Source organism: Mustela lutreola, chromosome 1 (assembly GCF_030435805.1).
Source record: "Mustela lutreola isolate mMusLut2 chromosome 1, mMusLut2.pri, whole genome shotgun sequence".
In the NCBI taxonomy this organism is placed as follows: Eukaryota; Metazoa; Chordata; class Mammalia; order Carnivora; family Mustelidae; genus Mustela; species Mustela lutreola.
Window position 1 is genome coordinate 239,587,770 of NC_081290.1, and position 21,459 is coordinate 239,609,228.

Below are 21,459 nucleotides of genomic sequence, written 5' to 3' on the forward strand. Positions count from 1 at the left end.
GCCGAGCATTTTATAGCCGAGCGTGACGTCACGGGGAGCAGCCAGTGCGCGCGCGGAGGGGCGGAGCCAGCACGGTGCCCCACCTAGCGCGCAGCTCCCGGGCCTCCCCACCCGCGCTGTGGGTCTCCGCGCCGCCTCGGTGAAGGGAAGGACCCGCGGGGAAGGGTGACGCGGGCTGGACTGGCTCAGAGCGCCGAGGGTCTACCAGGACCGCTTTACCCAACCGCCTCTCCCGTTGTGGGTGCCCTGCATCCCCTGCACCGGGATAGGGTGTGGTGGCCCCACGGAGGAGCAGCCTCTCCCACCCCAGTCGCCGCCGCTGCCCGCGACTCAAGCTCACCTGGCCACGACGTGGCCGACCCCGGGATCACCGCCAGCTGCGCCATGCTCCAAATCTCTCCCCTCGCGCAGTTGCCCCGCGGTGCAAATTCCCACCTCCGCGCCCCTCCGGGAGCCCCAGCGTCCACAACGCACTTCAGATTTGGGAAGGCTCAGGATTTCTGCAACTTCAGGTCGGTCCCCACCCACCAGGCCACGTGACTGGGGAGGGGGCAGCCCCTGCGGGCGGACGGGAGCCGGCTTTCCGGAGACCCCACTCCAGTGCCCTGGCTCTTGGCACCCTCTTTCCGCACTTGCGAACCAGTGGCGGCTGGAAACCTGCGGGGTCAGCCTAGGGCTGAGGAGTGGCGATGGTCCCCGCCTCCGTGCAACTACACAGGAGTGCGTGGCCCACACCTGCTCTTAGGAACATCGGCTAGAAGAGCACTTTTATCTCAGCCAGGGATTCAGGGTTACCGTTAGGGAGGGTCTTTCAATCTACTCTCCAGCATGTTTCCAGGAGAATTAAGAACCCAGTATTCTTTTGAGTCCTTCCTACTCACTCTCAACCCATTCTTAAAAAACAAACACCCCCCCAAACTAATAGACTTTAAAATTTTATTTAAATTCAATTAAAAAAAATTTTAAAGGTTTTATTTATTTATTTATTTGAGAAAGAGAGGGAGACCATAGAGGGAAAGTGAGAGGGAGAAGCACACTCCAAACTGAGCAGGGAGCCAGATGTGGGGTTTGAGGCCAGAACCCTGAGATCCTGACCTGAGCACAAGACAGCCGCTTAACTGACTGAGCCATCCAGCCACCCTATTTAAATTCCATTTAGTTAACATATAGTGTAGTATTTAGTTTCAGGGGTAGAATTTAGTGATTCATCAGTTGTATATAATACCCAATGCTCAGTACCTCAAGTGCTCTCCTTAATGCCCATCACACAGTTACCCCCATCCCCCCCACCCAGTTCCCCTCTAGCAACCCCATTTGTTTCCTGTAGTTAAGAGTATCTAACGGTTTGCCTCCTCTGTTTTCATCTTATTTTATTTTTCCTCCCCTTCCTCTATGTTCATCTGTTTTGATTCTTAAATTCTACGTGAGTAAAATCATATGGTATTAGTCTTTCTCTAACTTATTTCATTTGGCATAATACTCTCTAGTTCCAGCCACGTGGTTGCAAATGGTGAGATTTCATTCTTTTCAATGGCTGAATGATATTTCATTATACACCATAGCTTCTTCATTCATCGTCTGTGGATGGACATCTGGGTTCTTTCCATGTTTTGACTATTATGGACATTGCTGCTATAAACATTGGGGTACATGTGCCCCTTCAAATTGTTATTTTTGTATTCTTTGGATAAATACCTAGTAGTGCAGCTGCTGGGTCTAGGTAATTCCATTTTTAACTTTTTGGGGAACCTCTGTACTGTTTTCCAGAGTGACTGTACCTGTTTGCATTTAAGCCATTCTAGTAGGTTCTTCAGGCTTCCTGGCTGTTGGCCTCTGTGTTGTGACTTAATACAAATCACATTTCCATGACCCCTTCCCCTCTCCCACCCTGTCTCACAGGAGGAAACAGAAAGCAGAAAGATCTGCGCTCTGAAGAGAACCAGCAAAACTAACAATAACGACATTTACTGAGCCTTTACTGTGCGCCACATACTGGCATAAGCACTTAAAATGCCATATTTCATTGAGTCCTGGCAATAGCTTATGAGATAGTATTATCCAATATCCCCATTTTACCCGCAAATAACTGAGACCTCCTAACTGGTCTCCTGAATGTTCCTTGGTTCCCTTCCAATCCATTGTTCTTTGCTGCCAGAGTAACCTTTTCAAACTACAAGCATGATCATCTCACCTCTCAGTTTAGAGCATCACAGAAAATTTCATATTGCTCTTAAGATTCACATTCCTTTTTTAAAAGAATTATTTATTTACTTTAAAGAGAGAGACACAATAAGAGAGGGAACACAAGCAAAAGGAGTGGGAAAGGGAGAAGCAGGCTTCCCACTGAGCAGGGAGCCAGATCCAGGGCTTGACCCCAGAACCCCGGGATCATGACCTGAGCCAAAGGCAGACACTTAATGGCTGAGCCACCTTAGTGCCCCAAAGATTCACATTCTTGTGTGGTCTATCCCCATGTGTCTCTCCAGTCTGTACTTCAGCCACATGAGTCTTCTTCCAGTTCCTTGGAGGAACCATTCTTGCCGTATGGCATACCTTGAATATCCTGTTCTCTGTGCATGGAATGTCCCTTCTACCCTATTCAGTAAACAGACCTCAGCTCCATTATCATTTATTTAGGAAAGCCTTCTCTGACCTCCCAGAGTGGGTGAATTTTCCTTAAATATAAGCTCTGCAACTCTCCTGGACGTTTTACTTTTCTCGGTGGTAATGGTGGGGGTATTATGGGTTGTTTGATTCATATTTATCTCCTTCCCTAACTATAAGCTCTAACAAGGCAACTGAGTCTTGTTTTTTTGCTTACCATTAAATCCTTAGCACAGCACATAGAAGGTGGTCAATAAATACTAGTGTAAGCATAGCAAGAAGTTAAGATCTGGCCCAGGGAAGGCTTGTGGTACAGGTGGAATTTTAAACCCAGACTGTCTTCCCCCAGAACCTGTGCTGGACTTCCCAGACCTGGAAGGACTGGGTTGCACTTCATGAACCTGCTCCTTGTCCTCCATTCCTATCTTCAATGCCTGCCCTAGATTCACAGCTCACAGACTGCTTGTGGGAAAATAAATCCAGAAGGCTGCTCACCTGGCTTCAAGAAAGCCCGCACCCCCCAGCCCCATTCATGGAGGGCAGGATCTCTTGGGAGAGACAGGCAAGAAGGAGGTGGGATTGTAGTTACCCTCCAGTCCCTTGGCATGCTTCCAGCAGTGAACAACAGTGGCTGCCCTGGCCCCTTCTGTCCTGTTGCCTGGCTTTCTGCCTGCTCACTCCTCCAGGCAAGACTCGCCCAGGGAACAGTGAAAAACAGCCTTGCCTTGTCTCTCTAGGACAGGTACCTCTGAGCTCAGTGGCAACGCATCAAGGCGGGCCCAACAGCTCCAGCCCCTGGGGCTTACCCTGGGACAGCTACTTTCCTCTGGGAGGAAGCCAGGCAGGCAGATTCCAGCTCCCCTCTCTTCAGGCAATTCAACTCAGTCTTACAGCCTTTTTCCTGAGGATGACCCAATGGAAGAAAGGGGCTCTTTTTATAGCAAGATTCCCCCCTCCCTCTGGGAATACCAGAAAGCTGAATGTCTCTGAATGAGCTGAATTTGTCCATATCAAGTGTTGCTGAAAAGTAAACAGGGCTTTGACTGGAGGTAGGGATCTTTGTGAATGCAGAGCCCTTTGCTGTAGTGGGATTTGTGTTCTGCAATTGGATCTGTGGCCAAATCACAATTGGTCCTCTTATCTCTTGGAGATCTTTGTTAGCCAGACTGATATCATCAGCACGGGTCCATGCGGTACATACAAGTTTCTGCAGACTCCAGCCTGGCCGCTCCATTTGAGGATCCTCACCTCTGCTCAGTTTATCCCGTTTGCGCAAAGAATATGAGAAAGTCACTTCCTGCCTCTATGTCTCAGCTTCCATATCTATAAAATGGATGCCATGAGATTGCATATAAAATTGGGCTTTGTGAACTCTGGAGGGCTTTGCCATCAGAAAAGATCATTATTATGATCTATTATTAATTCTCCATAAAGCCAACCTTCCCTGCCTTATTGACCTATCTTGGAAGAAGTATCATATAATTGTTAAAAGCACAAGTTTTGTTGGAGTTTGACACACTAGGCTTGAGTCCCTGCTCTGCCACTTACCAGCTATGTGACTAGTAAGTTTACGTCACCGCTGTGTTTTCGTTCCTCATCTAGAAAATAATGCCAGTAACATATCTACTTCTTAGGGCTGCTGTGAGGATTAAATAAAATAATACACATAACATACGGTGGTGCATAGTAAGGGCTCAGCAGAAGGTAGCTACCATTGTCAATGCTTGAGACAGACTCAGGAGAACCTGTAGGCTGCTGAGTCTCGGAGTAGGCCCTCTCCTATGCCTGCTACAAGGCTTTCTACGAAACGCCAGGCAATGCGAGTGAGACCTGAATGCCTTATCCCATCTCTGGAGCCAAGGCCTCCCAAGGCAGGGGCTGGCCAGCCTCTGGATTCTGGATTTTCCATGTCATGTGGTTTCTATACTAAAGTTCTCTCCATCCTGCCTTGGCCGTGGTAGATGATCAGTCCTTGAAAATTGTTCTAGTCAAGCCAATTCTGTTTCAATCAGGATTTTATTTGTGATGTTCATATGATAAGTGACAGAAGCTCTGTTGAAATTTTCTTAAGCAGAAGTGTAAACTTTTTGGTTCCATGATCTAAAAGTGCAGGGATTTCAGGCATGGCTGGACCCAAGGTCTCAAGTGACATATCCAGTATAGGCACCGAGGTGATGCCACCGTAGGCAAGCTCTTCCTGTCTCTTGACTGTCAGCAGCTCCCAGCTTATAATCTATTCTCCCAACACCCCTCCTTTGGGTCTTCAGCTAACAAGGAGACCTCTGAGAATGGATACACAGTGAGTGCTAGGGCCAGGAGGCCAGAATAGAAGAGAAGAACAGAGGGGAAAAGAGATTGTCAAGGAGTTCTTATCCCTCTCCTCTCCTTCCCACCCACACAAATTTTGCTCTGACTTTGCCCTTGGGCACCCTTGGAAGTAATGATCCTGCCCAGATCCCCCTTTGCTCCCCACCCCCATCCTTATAGCTACAGAGTCTGCTTTCTTCTCTGGTGCCCTCCCCACCACCCCATCTCCCTCTGTCAGGAAGATTGTTCAAACAGCTGTGCACTGCAGGTACCATATGTGTGCCAGGATCTCTGGCTACACAGAGCCCATGACTTGGCACCCAGCTCCGAAGATTGTGTCTTCTTTGGCAGGTTAAAGCAAAGACGAGATATTTCTGTCTTCTTCCTTCGGAGTGATTCCCAGCATCACCGAAGCCTCATAAAACAGGGCTGATGGCAGCCCTGCTGGTGTTTTCCAAAGTTGGCTGAGTCTTTTGGATTCATTCCTGTTAGCAATGATTTTGTTTCATTTCTTGGGATAAGGACAGGCTGTGACCTCAAATCAGACAGCAAAGAGGAGAGAAAGAAGGGGGGAAAATCCTGTATCTGAAGCAAGAGAACCTGGGGGAAAGAGGGGAGACTAGGCTTGGCTTTGAATCTGGCTCTGCCTCTTGCTCAGTGTGGGACCTTGGCCAGATTACTGCAGTTCTTGGAGCCTCAGTTTACCCATCTGGCAGGGCTCTGTGTGGTTTCATAAAATAACATGTAAAGCACAGGGCTGGGCACAAATTGAGCTCTCAATAAATATGATTCCTCTCCTTATTTAATTCTCCTCTCCAAGATGGTAGAGAACTTGGAGAAAGACCAGCCCTCCAGAGGCCAATGGAGAGCTCTTCAGTCTGGAAACAGACCTCTGAAGACGGCAAGCCTCTCAGAAGGCACTAGGCCTGACCTTCCTGCTCCCAGGCAAAGGCGAGAAAGCCTGCAGGCAGCTCACACTGGTTACCTTCGTCTGCCTCAAGCACATGGAGGGCTCTACAGCCTTCCCCCAAGCTAACTTGGGGTGTGACATGCTGCTGGGGTATGACAGTGGGAGGTCAGTGGCCTGTGCTGGGCAAGCCTTAGGCCAGATGGAGCAAATAGCAGCCGAGAGGCGAAGCACCCTGTGGAACCATGGGTAGGCACTTGGGTGTGCGGACATCTACACACCACAAACACTCACACATCATTCTCTCTGACCTGTTTTCATACAGCTCTGCATGGCCCAGAGAGAAAAGTCTTTTGTGATTATTTGCAAACTTATTTGGAAACGATTTCAAACTTACAAAAAGTTGCAAAGATAAAGACAATCCAGACCCTTTAACAGATTATTAACAATTTACTCCATCTGCTGTATCATTTGCTTTTCCCCAACACAAACAGGTATGCTCACATTTTTTTCTGAACCATCTGAGGATGAGTTGCCTGTATTATAACCCTTCACCGCTAATACTTCATTGTGTATTTTCTAAGAATAGGGAGCTTTTTCTTACACAACCAGTGTATAGATAGAAATTTCATAAATTTACATTGATACAAAGCTTTTATCTAAACTACTGTTCACGTTTCAGTTTTGTCAGTTGGCCCAATAGTGTCCTTTATGACATATTCCTCCAATACAGGACCCAGGCTAGAGTCCAGTATTATATTTGGTGGTTGTGTTTCTTTAGCCCCCTTTCATCTGGAACATTTCCCCAGCTTTGTCTTTTATGACATTGACTTTTTTTCTAGTTCTTGGTTTATTTTATTTTTTAAATTTAAATTTAATTAATTAACATACAGTATATTATTAGTTTCAGAGGTAGAGGTCAGCGATTCATCAGTCTTATATATTACCCAGTGTTCATTACATCATGTGCCCTCCTTAATGCCCATCACCCAGGTACCCCCTCCTCCCACACACCTCTCTTCCAGCAACCCTCAGTTAGTTTCCTATGATTAGGAGTCTCTTATGGTTTGTCTTCCTCTCTGGTTTCATCTTGTATTATTTTTCCCTCCCTTCCCTTATGATCCTCTGCTTTTTTCTTAAATTCCACATATGAGTGAGAACATATAATTGTCATATGATTATCATACGATAATTATCAAATTATCGTATGATAATTTCTCTGATTGACTTATTTCGCTCTGCATAATACCCTCTAGTTCCATCCATGTTGTTACAAATGGCAAGGTTTCATTTTTTTGATAGCTGAGTAGTCTTCCAGTGTGTATATATACCACATCATTATTCAGTCCTCTGTCAGTGGACATCGGGACTCTTTCCATAGTTTGGCTATTGTGGACATTGCTGCTATAAACATTAGGGTACAGAAGTCCCTTCAGATCGCTATGCTTGTATCTTTGGGGTAAATACCCAGTAGCACAAATGCTGGGTCATAGGCCATCTCAATTTTTTTATTAACATATAATGTATTATTTGTTTCAGGGGTACAGGTCTGTGATTCAACAGTCTTACACAATTCACAGCTATCACCATAGCACATACCCTTCCCAATGTCCATCATCTAGTCACCCCATCTGTGCCACCCCCCACCAGCAACCCTCAGTTTGTTTCCTGAGATTGAGTCTCTCTTTTTTTTTTTTTTTTAATTTTTTTATTTTTTTTTAATTTTTTATAAACATATATTTTTATCCCCAGGGGTACAGGTCTGTGAATCACCAGGTTTACACACTTCACAGCACTCACCAAATCACATGCCCTCCCCAATGTCCATAATCCCAACCCCTTCTCTCAAACCCCCTCCCCCCGGCAACCCTCAGTTTGTTTTGTGAGATTAAGAGTCACTTATGGTTTGTCTCCCTCCCAATCCCATCTTGTTTCATTTATTCTTCTTCTACCCACTTAAGCCTCCATGTTGTATCACCACTTCCTCATATCACATGAAAAAGTGCTCCATATCACTCGGCATCAGGGAAATACAAATCAAAACCACAATGAGATTGAGTCTCTTATAGTTTGTCTCCCTCTCTGGTTTCATCTTATTTCATTTTTCCCTTCCTTCCCCTATGATCCTCGGTCTTATTTCTTAAATGCCTTATATCAGATCATATAATTGTCTTTCTCTGATTGACATTTCACTCAGCATAATACCCTCTGATTCCATCCATATCATCGCAAATGGCAAGATTTCGTTTTTGATGGCTGCCTAATATTCCATTACACACACACATACACACACACACACACACACACACACACACACACACATATCTTCTTTATCCATTCATCTTTTGATAGACATCTAGACTCTTCCCATAGTTTGGCTATTGTGGACATTGATGCTATGAACATTGGGGTGCATATGGTCCTTCTTTCCACTACATTTGTATCTTTGGGGCAAATACCCAGTAGTGCAATTGCTGGGTTGTAGGGTGGCTCTATCTTCAACTTTTTGAGGAACCATACTGTCTTCCAGAGTGGCTGCACCAGCCTGCATTCCCATCAACTGCGTTCCCACACAACAGGTCTTGTGTGTAGAAGGTTCCCCTTTCTCCACATCCTCACCAACACCTGTTATTTCCTGACTTGTTAATTTTAGCCATTCTGACTGGTGTGAGGTGGTATCCCACTGTGGATTTGATTTGTATTTCCCTGATGCCGAGCAATGTTGAGCATTTTTTCTTGTGTCTGTTGGTCATTTGGATGTCATCTTTGCCAAAATGTCTGTTCATGTCTTCTGCCCATTTCTTGATTGGATTATTTGTTCTTTGGGTGTTGAGTTTGAGAAGTTATTTATAGATTTTGGATACTAGCCCTTTATCTGGTATGATATTGACATTTTGAAGAACATAGTCTTTCGTATTTTAGGGGAAAACTGTTTCATTACGATATAATTCACATACCATACAATTCACCCACTTAAAACTTCACAATTCAATGATTTTAATATATTCACAGAACTGTGAAAATATCACTATGTCAAATTTTAGAACATTTTTGTCCCCCCAAAAGATACTATGTACCCTTTAGCAGTCATTGCCCATTTCCTCCCAAACTCTCCAACCCTAGGCAGCTTGTAATGTCTAGGTTCTATCTTTATGGATTGGCCTTTTTTGTCTATTTCAATTAAACAGGATCATACACGACTGGCTTCTTTCACTTAGCGTAATGTTTTCAAGGTTCATCTGTGTTATAGAACTTCATTTCTTTTCATGGCCAAATCATATTCCATTATTTGGAATAATAATATTTCCAGTATTATCATATTTTGTTTACCCATTCATCAGTTGATAGACTTTCGAGTCATTCTAACTTTTGGCTGTCGTGATTACTGCTGCTGTGAGCTCTCGTGTAATAAGTTCTTATGAAGACGTATGTTTTTATTTCTCTCAGAGTGGAACTGCTGGGTCATATGGTAACTCTATGTTTAACCTTTTGAGGAATGAACAGACTTTTCCAACGTGGTTGCATTTTACAATTCCTACCAGCAATGTGTGAGGGTACCAGTGTCTCCTCATCCTTGGCAACACTGGTTATTATCTGACTCTTTAACTAGAGCTCTCTTAGTGGGTGTGAAATAGTGTTTCATTGTGGTTTGATTTGAATTTCCCTGATGACTGACGATGCTGAGCATATTTTCCTGTGCTTCTTGGCCATTTGTTTATCTTCTTCAGGAAAATATCTTTTATGTCCTTTCCTCATTTCTAAGTTACTTATCTTTTTATTATGAGCTGTAAGAGTTCTTTAAATATTCTAGCTACAAGTCTCTTGTAAATTTTTACAATTTTTACGTGATTTGTAAAAATTTTTCCCATTCATGGGTTGCCTTTTCACTTTCCTGATGGTGTTCTTTGGAATACAAAAGTTTTGAATTTCATTAGTGTACCAGTTATTTTTCAGCTTCATTCCCTTTTTTAAAAAGTGAAATATTCCTCACTTTGTTTGTATCTGAAGTTTCCTTATATTGAGGATGAGGTTTCGCATTCTTGGCCTGAGTACTGTATAGAAGATATTATGCTGGGGCGCCTGGGTGACTCAGTAGGTTAAGCAGCTGCCTTTGGCTCGGGTAATGATCCTGGGGTCCTGGGAGTGAGTCCCACATCGGGGGGGTCCTTGCTCAGCAGGGAGCCTGCTTCTCTGTCTGCCACTCCCCCTGCTTGTGTTCTCTTCCTAGCAAATAAATAAATGAAATCTTTAAAAAAAAAAAAAAAGGTGTTATGTTTTCTCCATCACATGGAGCCATGTGATGTCCTTGTGTCCTTTACTGGAGATGATAATTCTGATAATCTGATCAAGGTACTGCCTGATTTCTCTTCTGTATAATTATTAGATTTTTTTCTTCCCCATTCATGATTTTTCAAAGGATGAAATTCTTTCTTTTCTAAGCTATCTACACTCTGTCAGCCCATTAGAGTTCAGTGCTCTCCAAGGCATGTGCTACATGGTGGACAGACCCTATGACCTCATGTCTCATCCAGGACTTTGTCCCACTGATCGTGAGGGCTCATGCAGATTCCTCACTGTTTCCTTAAACCCCTCTAGCTAAGTGAATCTCTTTGTAGGCTTTATTAGTCTACAACCCTGAGCACTACCTCTCGGGAGTCAGAAGTGGACTTTGCCATGTTGGAACATCAAACTTGAGGTAAATATTTCTGGAGAATGTGTTATTCCAGCCTCAGTAAGATGTGCTGATGTCCTTACACATCAGGGCCTGAAGGTTGAAAATAAGAAAAGATAAAGGATTGACAGGCCTGTGTGTGTGTGTGTGTGTGTGTGTCTGTGCGCACATGTGCTATTCCTGACCTGAAACAGTTTTACGGGGTTGGAAAAGTGTATTTCACTTTCTCTGCTCAGGAAGATAAGGATTTTCAGAGGTCTTGTGTGAGAACCCAGATCAGGCATTGTGGCCTTTCTTTCCTGCTTCACGCTCTAATTCTTCTGTTCCTAGAACACATCCCACCAGAAAGCCTATGACTAAAGGACTTTTGGTGTCACTGAAATAGGAGAGACCAGCAGAGTGTGAACCCATTAACAAATAGATCTTGGATTTAGGCTGACCCTTGGGGTGGCTGTAAGGCCCAGGACAACCTCATCGAGGAGACTGACAGCAGACATCCCTACCCATCATGTCTCCTGAGGTGGGTGCGGCCCTTAGCCAGAGAGTTGCTTGTGGACTCGACCTAAATCCTTTCTCCTGGCACTGACGTGGCTGGAGCTCTAGGGCCCCGGGTCCCTCTGTCCACCCACTAAGTGTCTCCTGGCTCAGAGAGGCACTCTGAGCTCTGACTGTCCCATCCCATCCTCTTTCCTGTCAGTGTTTCTTGCCTAATCTTCTGAATATTAAAATAAACCCAGGAGACGTCAAAAAAATGTATCTTGGATTTAACTTCTCAAGTCTGAAGAAGTGGAAGAGAATAACGGTGATGATAATAGTTAACATTTATTGAGCCCTTACTACATTCCAGGAAGTGTTCCAAGAGTTCTCCATGAGGAACTCATTTAATCCTCACAACAACCCTATCCAGTCAGTTTATGTACCATATGAGGAAACTGAGGTACAGAAAGGTTAAAATGACTTGTGTAGGGTCACACAACTATGATGTGGCAGAGCTGGGATACAAATCCAGGTATCACAGAGGACATAAGGGGAATCTTGGAGAAGATGAGCATCATGAAACATACTCGTAGAGAAATCTTTCACAAGACAAACAGAGAGAATGCATTCTTAGCAAAGTACATTAGGAATTCTGGGAGGCAGATACTGGATCACTGATGCTGCTTGAGTCGCCTCAGCTCCTCGTTGGAAGCCCTGAGTGAGGGTTTAACAAACCTCTGATACTTGCTCCCGGATCACCTCAAACTCCAGCTTTGGTACCTCTGTGGCTGCCAAAGCCTGCCTTCCTCAAGCCAAGTCACCTGGATCTAACGTCAGGGTTCTGGGCACATGTTCTTGCTTGGCCACCATTACCATCTTGTTGTATCATCCACAGCTGTGTATGGTGGACATGCACACACATTGGTAGTGTGTCCCAAGACCAGTTTGTGGTCACACAGCAAGATGGCCACAAGGCTACAGAGGGCTGAGCACAATACGCCTGGCCAGGGTTCACCACAAACTCCTACTCCAACTGCCACACTGTCTTGCTGGATGTGGTCACATCAGTAACACACTGTCCTGCCTGCAGCTTCAGTTCCATTTCCTGCTCAGCAGCTATTAATTTTTCTTGAATCATAAAGTGTGCATAATAAGGCAAAGCCAGCACCAAAGCTCAGATTTTTTTTTTAAGATTTTATTTATTGACAGAGAGAGAGCACATAAGCAGGGGTAACGGCAGAGGCAGAGGGAGAAGCAGACTCCCTACTGAGCAAGCAGCCCGTTGCAGGGCTTGAGCCCAGGACCTTGAGATCATGACCTGACCCAAAGGCAGATGTTTAACTGAGCCACCCAGATGCCCCCCAAAGCTCAGATCTGGGGTAGATTCGTGTTTCTGCTTTTTGCACTGTGGAGGGAGAAGACAGAAAACGCCAAACTGTGTCTCAAAGTTATCCCTCAATTGCTGGATAAACTATAGGATCAGAGGGTGGTCCAAGTCAGGGGGTGTGGTAGCTCATGGAACTATATGTGCTGAAATACTTCACAACATTACAGTTTGGGGACTCTCCTCCCTCATTCTTTCAACTCCTTTTCCCTCCTGTCTCAGCAATATAGAGCCAACCTAGCATGGTGCCTAGACCATTACAATGAATGAATGAATGTACAGGCTGGGGGTGTGAGTATGGGTGGGTGTGTTTGGACAGATTCAGAGCACTGTTGATGGTTTGAAAAGACCCAATCAAGGCCATCCCACTTGGTCATTAGTCATTAGACCAGGAAGAGAGAAGGAAAAGATCTAAACAGATACGTTCTGAGGGCTGTACTGAACAACATGCAATCAATCAGTTGTCAAACCACAGCCCTGGTCCACAAATCTCACTGGTTACATTCCCCCTTAAACTGCAGTCATTTAAGCTCCAAAGCAGGGAGAGGACAGAGACACACGTCTACTCCACCTTAGAGCCACTAGGTGGCGCCTGTCCCAGAAATTGCAAAACCACTTGTTGACAGCTTGGAGCTCTGGTCAGCCTGGGGTGAGAGGAAATGTCAAGGGCTTGCTGGGTGGGTCGAGGAGCTTACCAGGGCCTGTGCTGCCAGCGTAGGTTTGAGGAGCCGGTGAGTACCCAGGAGAGGCCTGGATTGACGACTCTAACGATGAGCTCACTCCACCTAAAATAGCAACTCCTTCTCACCACCTACTCATCCTGTATCATTTTGCCCTTTACCTTCTTTAAGCAGTTATCACACTTGACTTTACAATTTGTTTATTTTCTGTCTCCTTCCCAAGAACCTAAACTCTACAAGAGCAAAGACTTTATTTTGTTCATTATAGCACCACCTGTCCCTGTGGTACCTAGCACTTGGTAAGCCCTCAAGAAATATGTTGGATAAATGACCAAGTGAGTGAACACATAACAAAGAACTATTAGTAACCAAGGTCTGTGGTTGCATTCCCCTGAGATATTCTGAAAACCAAATAATGCTAAGTTATTGTCATGGTTTGCAGCAGGTGAATTTTTGTCCCTTTTATTCAGCTAAGGCAACCTGGATGAGAATTAGATTGGTTTCATTTTTCTAAATCTATTTTGATTCTACTGTGTTTCCTGGAAAGTGATCCCTGCTGAGTAGTTAGGTTTTTTGGCTGTCTGTCACAGGAGCAGACTTGCTGGGCCATCAGACCCCTGAGGATGGTCTCCTGCAGGCTGATCAGGATTGCCTGAAGGGAGAAGGAAGCAGGGAACACAAATACTCAGGAAACTCAAGCTGGGTTCACAGTCCCCTAGAGTAGAAGATGCCACAGAAAGGAAGCCTCACCAAGGCTTCTAATTTCCTGTGGATGGAGCTCTCATGGCTATATCTAGGACCTGGATTTGGAGGATGGCTTGCCTACCAAGAAGGCCATAGCTAGGCCAAGCCTCCCTGAACTTGGTGAAGAACTGCTTTACTCTTCATCTAATCCATTTGCCTCCCAAATACTGGCTAAGAGTGACAAAGACTGGAGTAAGGCTGTCAGGACCCATCCTGCCATGAAAAAGGAAGCAAAGATGCTGACAGCCCTGGTAAGAAGCATCCCTTCCGGACTGAGGAGAGGACTGAGGCTGGGCTTGGTGTGGGGGCCCGGATTTCCCGGTGCCCAGGCCCACCAGCTGTCATAGCCTGCAGCAGGCAAGAGCCCTCGAGCTTTCCCCATAAAGATCTGCCCGAGGGCAAGTGAGTCCGTACCTTATGCTGGGCAGCCACGATCTTTCCCAAATTACCACAGGACAATTTTAAGATCACCTGCAAACCTAATTCCAGTGAATTCCTCAAGAAAACACACTTAACAGCTCAGAGAATGATTCAGAGGAAGCAATTTTCCACAGTGAAGATAATGATCTGGTAGTGTGAAAAGGCAAACACTCTTTTATTAGCATTGGAAACTCAAGGGAAACGTTGCTAAATCCATAAATGCAGCACTTGAGTAAACGGCTCAGGAACAATATCCACAGCTGGAGAGGAGGACTTGTGCAGATTCCAGTTCCACCCAGACTCTTCCCACAGAACAAGCTCCCTTGGAGGGCAGGGGAAACAGCTCTAACCTCTTCCTTTTGACTGAACAATCAGCTCCTCCAGTCCCGGTCATGTGCCCACACAGGGAAACCCAGAATGGAGAGTGCCCTGGTCTTCTTTATGTCCGTACTTTGCCCAGGTGTCCTCAACCTCATGTCTCATGTCTTTATTCTGTGACATATTCCAGCGCTGACCTCTTCTGGGACTTCATAAAATCAGTTGCCTATCTGAACTCTTGAGTTTGGATTCCTAAACAGGTACCTCATACTTGATATGGCCCATCTCCTCCAGCTACCAGTTGCTCAGGCAACTAGGAGGTCTCCTCGGTGGCTGCTTCTCCCTTCCCCTCCATCCAGTTCTCATGCAAGTTCTTGACTCTGCCCTAAAACAGGTCCAGAAACTTTCTCTGGTCTCCACTCCACACCCTTAACCCAGACCACCTCATCTCCCACCGGGATGACGGCTTGGTTGGTTGCGATAGTTGGCTAATGGCTCTCTGCCTCCCCACCTTTTTCTGAAATCTATTCACACAGTAACCAGAACTATCTTTTTAAAACATAAATCAGCTCGTCCCACTCCTTTGCCCCAACCCCTCTGAAAGCTTTACAACATACCAAGAATGAAACCCAAACCTCTTGTTCTAGATTCCAAAGCCTGATGTGCTCTGGCCCCTGTCCACTTCCCTTGCCTCATCTCGTCCCACTGCCTTCTCACTGGACAGTGACCACACACACACACACACACAGGCTCCTGCCTGTCAGCCTTTGCACTTGGCCTTCCTCTACCTGGAGCCCTCCCCCCGCCTTGTCCCAAGCCTGGTTCCCTCTGGCCATTTTCAGGTTGAAATGTCATTTCCCCAGAGCAGCCCTCCACAACCCGTAATTCTAAAGTAGCAACGCAGTCATCTGTCTTGTTAACCTACCACATAACACAATGCTAGCTGATACTTTCTGTGGTGACTTATTTGTTCACTGGCCACCTAAAATGTAAGTTCCACAAGAGCAAGGACCCTGTCTTGTCACTGTGCAACCCTAGGGCCTAGAACAGGGCCTGGCACAAAACAGACATTTAATAAATCTTTATTGACTTATAGGTAGCAACTGTAGCCACAAGCAGCCAATCTTCCATAGCATCTCTTAGGGTGGTTAGTGGAGATAGAGAGGGTGCTTAGGAAGGGCCTCAGCTGCTCACACTTACACCAGGAGCAGAGCTCTGGTGGGCAGGCCTGCTCCTGGAGGGGGCCTCCTTCCAACCCCCAATGCATTTCCATCCCTGGCCTTCCTGTGACACCCGCAATACAGAACCACACAGTCAAGAACACAAAGTTACCAACGTGCTTGGACAGGATGGCACGGTTCCGCTCACCCCACCCCACACTGGGCAGGTCACTGAACCTGGTCGTATTACATTTCAACTTTCATTTTATGATTAGACTCAGAAATGTAGGCAAAGTTCTGCAATGACAAACTCCAAGTGCTTATTTTGAGAATTATTTTTTAAAATGAAGATGTTTCAATTTTTGAAAAGAAATTTGGAAATGGGTACTTAGGACCCATCCAAATAAAGAAGAAAATTTTAATTAGAGGTGGGTTTTTTTTTTTTTAAATCAATGTTATGGATAGGTTAAAAAAAAAAAAACAGGTGAAACGTGAGCTCAACAATAATGAAATAGTCTTTGTTTGCTTTAGAAATATTTGTTAACTATTCTTGAGTACTTTGGTGTTGAGAGTTGTGTGTCCAGAGTTAGTCTGTTACTGAAGTAACAACATCATAGTTGTTTGTTCTCAGTCCCCTCGGGAATGCCAACTTGTTTGATAGGGTTTTTTCTTTTTTTTTTTTAATTCACTGTAATAAGATATTTACTTATGGATTTAAATTTGTAAAAATTAACTGGTATTTAAAATTCTAGATTCTGCGGGAGAAAATGACTGTGAAGCCCCACTGTGCTGACCCAGTGTTGACTGCAGTACCTAGACAGCGGGATTTGTGTAGCTGCCTCTGGTGGTGGTGTGATGGTTAAGAGAAACTCGGGGTTTGTGAGGCAGTACTTCTCCTAACTGTAGGTGATTCTCATCCACCAAAGAGATCAAGTCCGCCCTGAACTCTCCAGGCCCTAACACCGTGCCAAGCAGGGTACCAGAAAGACAGCTGAAGGTGCTAAAACCAGCACTGTGCATTTGCCGCCGAGCAGAAGCTGGACACAAGGAAGGCCGTCCCCAGAACTATCGGATCATGTCTCTGGAAGTGCTTAATTTTTATCTTTTTATCTCTAATTCTGTTTTAAGTACTTTTTTTAATGATCACTGCTTAGAACCCAAGTTCCTGGCATCCAACGAAGGTCACACAGGCTGGAGAAGGCCACAGGGAAACGGAATCCTCCCAGGTCTTAGGTGAGGCCTGGTGCCTGGAGCACTCTCACTTCTTCCCTCTCTCCCTTCCTCCCTTCCTGCTCTGCCTGGTCACAGCCTCGGTGCAGAGGGCTCCCTTAGGGAGAGCCGGGCAGGAGGAAGCTGAAGTTTCAGCCAAAGCAGCCTCTTTTGTGGCCTCCTTTCCACCACGGCCTCTGAGGAGGCCTTGAGGAGGAGTGAGAAGCAGGAGGGACTGGTGAGTCTTGCCTGAGCTGACTAGAGTCCCGCTCAGCCAGCTCTTGATGCTCTAAGACCTCTGCCCACAGCAGTGAGAGGTGGTGGGACTCACTGCCATTCTCGGTCCACATCCACAATGCTGGCAAAGAAAAACCAAGTTCAATTTACCAAAATATCTGTATTATCTATAAAAATTGAACTCTAATGAGTCACTGCTACGGGAGGCAGCAATATCCAACTATGTTGGCCGCAGAGGCAGACAGCTGTGTCCCACCAGCCCACAGGCAGAACGTGTCACCGGGGGTCCCGTGGGGCGGGCTCACTTGTAAGGCCTCAAGAACCTGGACACTTTGGAACGCAGCAATCGGATGAAGGATCTTGGAAACATCTCCCGGGATTCCTGGGCTGTGTACTTGAAATAGTTCTGGGGGTGGGCCAGGACGTCAAACAGAGCCTTGATCAGTTTCTTATCCTAAAAAGAACAGAAGTTCTGTTGCTGGGCCAAAATACTTAAACATTCCAGCATTTTGCCAATGGAACTATAATGGGCCCAGTGTTGGACAGTAGGTTGATTAGCTGAGGAACACTTTGGGAAAATTGTTTCTTCTGATTTTTATCTTTTCTCCAGTTTTTATCTTCCCTAATTTTCTACAAAAAAGGTATTATTTTTATAAAGGAAAAGTGAATATATATATTTAAAAAAAAAGGTTTTCTTTTTCTAAACCAGATGAGCCACAACACTGGGATTTGAAGAGTACTTACAGGGTTAGTGATGTGGCAAGTGTCTGATGATTACTTATAAGTATCTAAAATTTGGTGAACCTTAGGCTTGAAGGATAAACAAGGAGCCAAACATCTTCAACCATCTGGAGAGTGAACATGGAAACATGATCTGCTGCTGGCTTATGATCAGCAAGTTTCCCACTCTTTCTCCACACGTTTCCAAATGTAAACAAATACAGCTTCACTTGGCAACACTGAGGACAGCCACCTGATTTTTTTTTTTTTTAATCAAGTCTAGTGAAGATATAAAACTGACCTCAGCCCAGAGCAGGCTTCGTGTCTGACAGGTGGCCAAATGCAGCAAGAGTAAAAGCTTCCTCCAGCGGTGCTGGGAGCTCCGTGGGTGCCGGGTGACTGCAGTGTCCACCATGGCTATGTACTCACCTTCAGTATTTCCTGATGGTTCTCAGAGGCATAGAGCCTGCCATCTCGAACTATGTCTTCAATGAGCTCCTGGTAGTCCTCTGTTGGAACATAGGACATAACTGACATTCAGAGGGTTTTGTTATTTCCAAACTCATTCTTTCCTTCATTTTAAAATAAGGTTCTGAGGAATGCCCCTTCTGTAGCTGTTATCTGAACAATGACCACTGTGATACTGAGAAGGTGAGCAGAAGAGAACTTCCGCAGATACCTACCATCATAGCCTCACACTGACCGGCCTCTGCACCCATCTCTTCTGCTCCATCTTCCCTCAGAGGAACCGTCTATGCAACCCGGTCAAGGCCCTTCCTCTACTTTATCCACCGACTCCATCTTCTCTCACCAAGGCAAGGACATTGGTTCAGTAATTCTGCCCTTTCTTCCCTACATGATGACATTCTCTCGCCCGACCAGGCATTCCCATCAGCACATAAATATGCTATTATGTCTCTAATCCAGAAAAAGTCCTTCCCCCCCTTGACCCCATTTCTCCCTCCAGCTTCTATCCTACATTTCTGCCCCCTTTATCGCAAAGTTCCTCAAAAGAATTGTCAACACTTCCTCTCTCCAGTCATTCCTCCTCCTGGATCCACTTCCTCATTCAGTTCCAGGATAAGACACTCTGATTTTCCTCCTCCCCCACTGGTCACTTTGTCTGAGGCTTCTTTGCTTTTCTTCCTCTTCTCCCTGACCTCTTACTGTAGGAGGGACCCAGGGCTCAGTGCTTGGGTCTCATCTCTTCTGTCTATTCTCACTCCCTGCTGGCCTCCTCCAGGCTCGTGGCTTTTCTCTGCTCTGCTTCTCTGCCTTCTGTCCTCCCCCCTTTCTTCTCTCTGCCCTCATATTGTGCAAAACAATTGAGTTTCTTACCCACCAAGGAAGACTCTTTTTCACTTTTGGGGGGGGATGAGGGGGGGAGAATTTGGCTGGCTGTAGAGGGAAGAAAGCCACGTTCATTTTCTTATTAATAATTTTTGGTCCTGACGTATACGTTAAATGCAGTGTACATCACATAAGCTGTCTCTGAATCTAAACCCCCACCTTTCAAAGTCTAGCCTATTTCCTACAGTCATAATTCAAGCCAGGCATATGCAAAACACAATCTTTTCCAAATCCCAGGCTGAAAAGAATGCCTCTTTATATGCATATCATGTACAGCAAAAACCAAACAAATCATAAGAACATCACTGGAATTGTGTGGGAAGAGTTCTTGAAAAAGTTTCTCCTAGTCAAGTGATGGTAAATGGAAACTCGTTAGCTCTTCTTAAGAGCTAGTTCTCATAATGGCTAATTGAATACATGTACAACCCCACTGGATACCCTATGCGTGTGGTGTCTTCCTTCTTAGTCTTTTATTTTAATGAGTATAAAATATGAGGAAGGGGACTTGTTTTTCTCAAATTCTTCGGCTGCAGAGTGTCTTCCTGGGTGAACCAGCTCCTTTGGGTGATGGGTGTTCACCCAAAGGAACAGCAGCTGCTGTGCTGTGTTCGGGTGTAAGAGAGAGCGGAAGAGCTGTTGGCCGCTATGCCAAAGCTTCCAGACTGCTGTCAAAAAACTCTTCAAACGGTTCTCTCCACTCTTAAGAACTACTGTGTTTCGTCACTTGCTACAACTGTCATGAGAAAAGCAGTCGGGTGTTGTAGGTAAGAACTCGGGCCCTGGAGTCCCGAAGACCTAAGCAGTGTTGTCCTCCTGCAACCTCAGGCCGGCTGTCTACATTAATCTCTAAGCCTGAGTGGCCTTGTCTATAGACCCAGCTATGAATCGTGTCTACTTCATGGGTGATCGTGAGGAATGTGCTTGTCAGAGGCACTTAGCACATGCCTGGCACTCAGTACACGTACTCAGTGCATGTCAGCCACAACTACAACTCTCCCTGTCCTCCAGGGGTCAGTGAGCCAGTCTGTAGCAGTCTCCCTTGCCCCTCCCCCTTTAAAGATTGATTTATGAGAGAGAGAGAGAGAATAAACAGGACCGGGAGAGGGAGCCAAAACCCTCAAGCCGACTCCCCACTCAGCAAGGAGGCCAACGTGGGGCACAGCCGCAGGACCCCAAGATCATGATCTGAGCCAAAATCACGAGTCAGCCGCTTGCTGACTGAGCTACCCAGGTGCCCCAGCACCTGCCCCTTCTAAATGTGATTTCTATTCTTCTGGGCTTGGAAATCAGGTATCAAACTTGTCTGAAATATGTGTTTAAAAAAAAAAAAAAAGATTAAATAAGCTCTGTGTGAAGACCTGCAACAGTTTTCAAACATTTTCTTCTGTGATGTGTAAGACACGTTCTCCTGGGCCTAACCGGGGTGATGTGTGATCTCCCTGGCTCAAGCTACAAATCTTTATTTCAGAAAATGAGAAAAACATTACCATGTTTTCGTGTGTCAGAAAGGTAGAGTTAAAAACAGACAGACTAAAATATGTGAGCTTTATTGATATTTATTCTGGAGTCTCTGTGTCTTTTTTGGTTCCCTCACTGATTCCAGGGAGAGGAGGTTGTTGGCTGGCTGCTCTTGGGCAGATGAGGTGCTCTGTCTCTCTCAGCAGAGCCACGTGGGAGGAACTGCTGTCCACCCAGGAGTCTGACCCCAAGAGCCCCTGTCTTGAGGGTTTGACATGATTTCAGGCACAGAGACGATAATCCTGGCTTTTGTAACATGTTAGAAACAAACTATGTGAAATGCTTTTATAAAATCCATAGAACAGTATCTTTCCAAAACACCTACTTTTGACACTTCCTGCCTAAAAGCCTTCCACACTGCACTCCAGGCTCCTCATCAGCAAACTCCATACCCTTCTCATCTTGTCTCTCCCTGCTAAGCCCCATGCACCTGACCAACTGACCCAGTCAGGCTATTAATCAGTCCCCACACATATCAGGTACTCTGTCCTGCATCCTGTAGCATTCTCTCTTCCTAATGTTCTTCCTCCCATTATAAAAACAAAAACAAAAACAAAAAAACTCATTTTCTTTGAAGATGCAAATCTCTTGAGATTTTGCTGTATTCTTTCCAAATACCCATGCAAAATTAATTGTTGCCCATTCTTCTCTCCTCACACAGAGCTCTGTATCTGCCATATTATAACATCTATGAGCTGTGTTTCACCACTAACCCTGTGGTTCCTAGCAGCTTGCCCAATGCCTGGCATAGG

At 45.5% G+C, this 21,459-nt stretch overlaps 1 protein-coding gene and 1 long non-coding RNA gene across 6 annotated transcripts in view; one reads left to right on the forward strand and one right to left on the reverse strand.

Annotated features, from left to right (window-relative positions):
- On the forward strand, positions 1-20,748 carry LOC131809074 (uncharacterized). The gene is made up of 2 exons (XR_009345049.1): positions 1-512; positions 18,429-20,748. It is a non-coding gene; the product is annotated as an uncharacterized LOC131809074 (long non-coding RNA).
- SCUBE2 (signal peptide, CUB domain and EGF like domain containing 2) overlaps positions 14,347-21,459 on the reverse strand; it is a 70,099-nt gene continuing 62,986 nt past the window's right edge. For all 5 annotated transcript variants that reach the window (XM_059135570.1, XM_059135562.1, XM_059135552.1 and 2 more), the window contains 2 exons: positions 18,269-18,348; positions 14,347-17,573 (listed from right to left, as the gene is read on the reverse strand). In XM_059135570.1, coding sequence (XP_058991553.1) covers positions 17,421-17,573; positions 18,269-18,348 — 233 coding nt within the window. In that variant the 3' untranslated portion in view covers positions 14,347-17,420. The remainder of the gene's footprint in view (positions 17,574-18,268; positions 18,349-21,459) is intronic.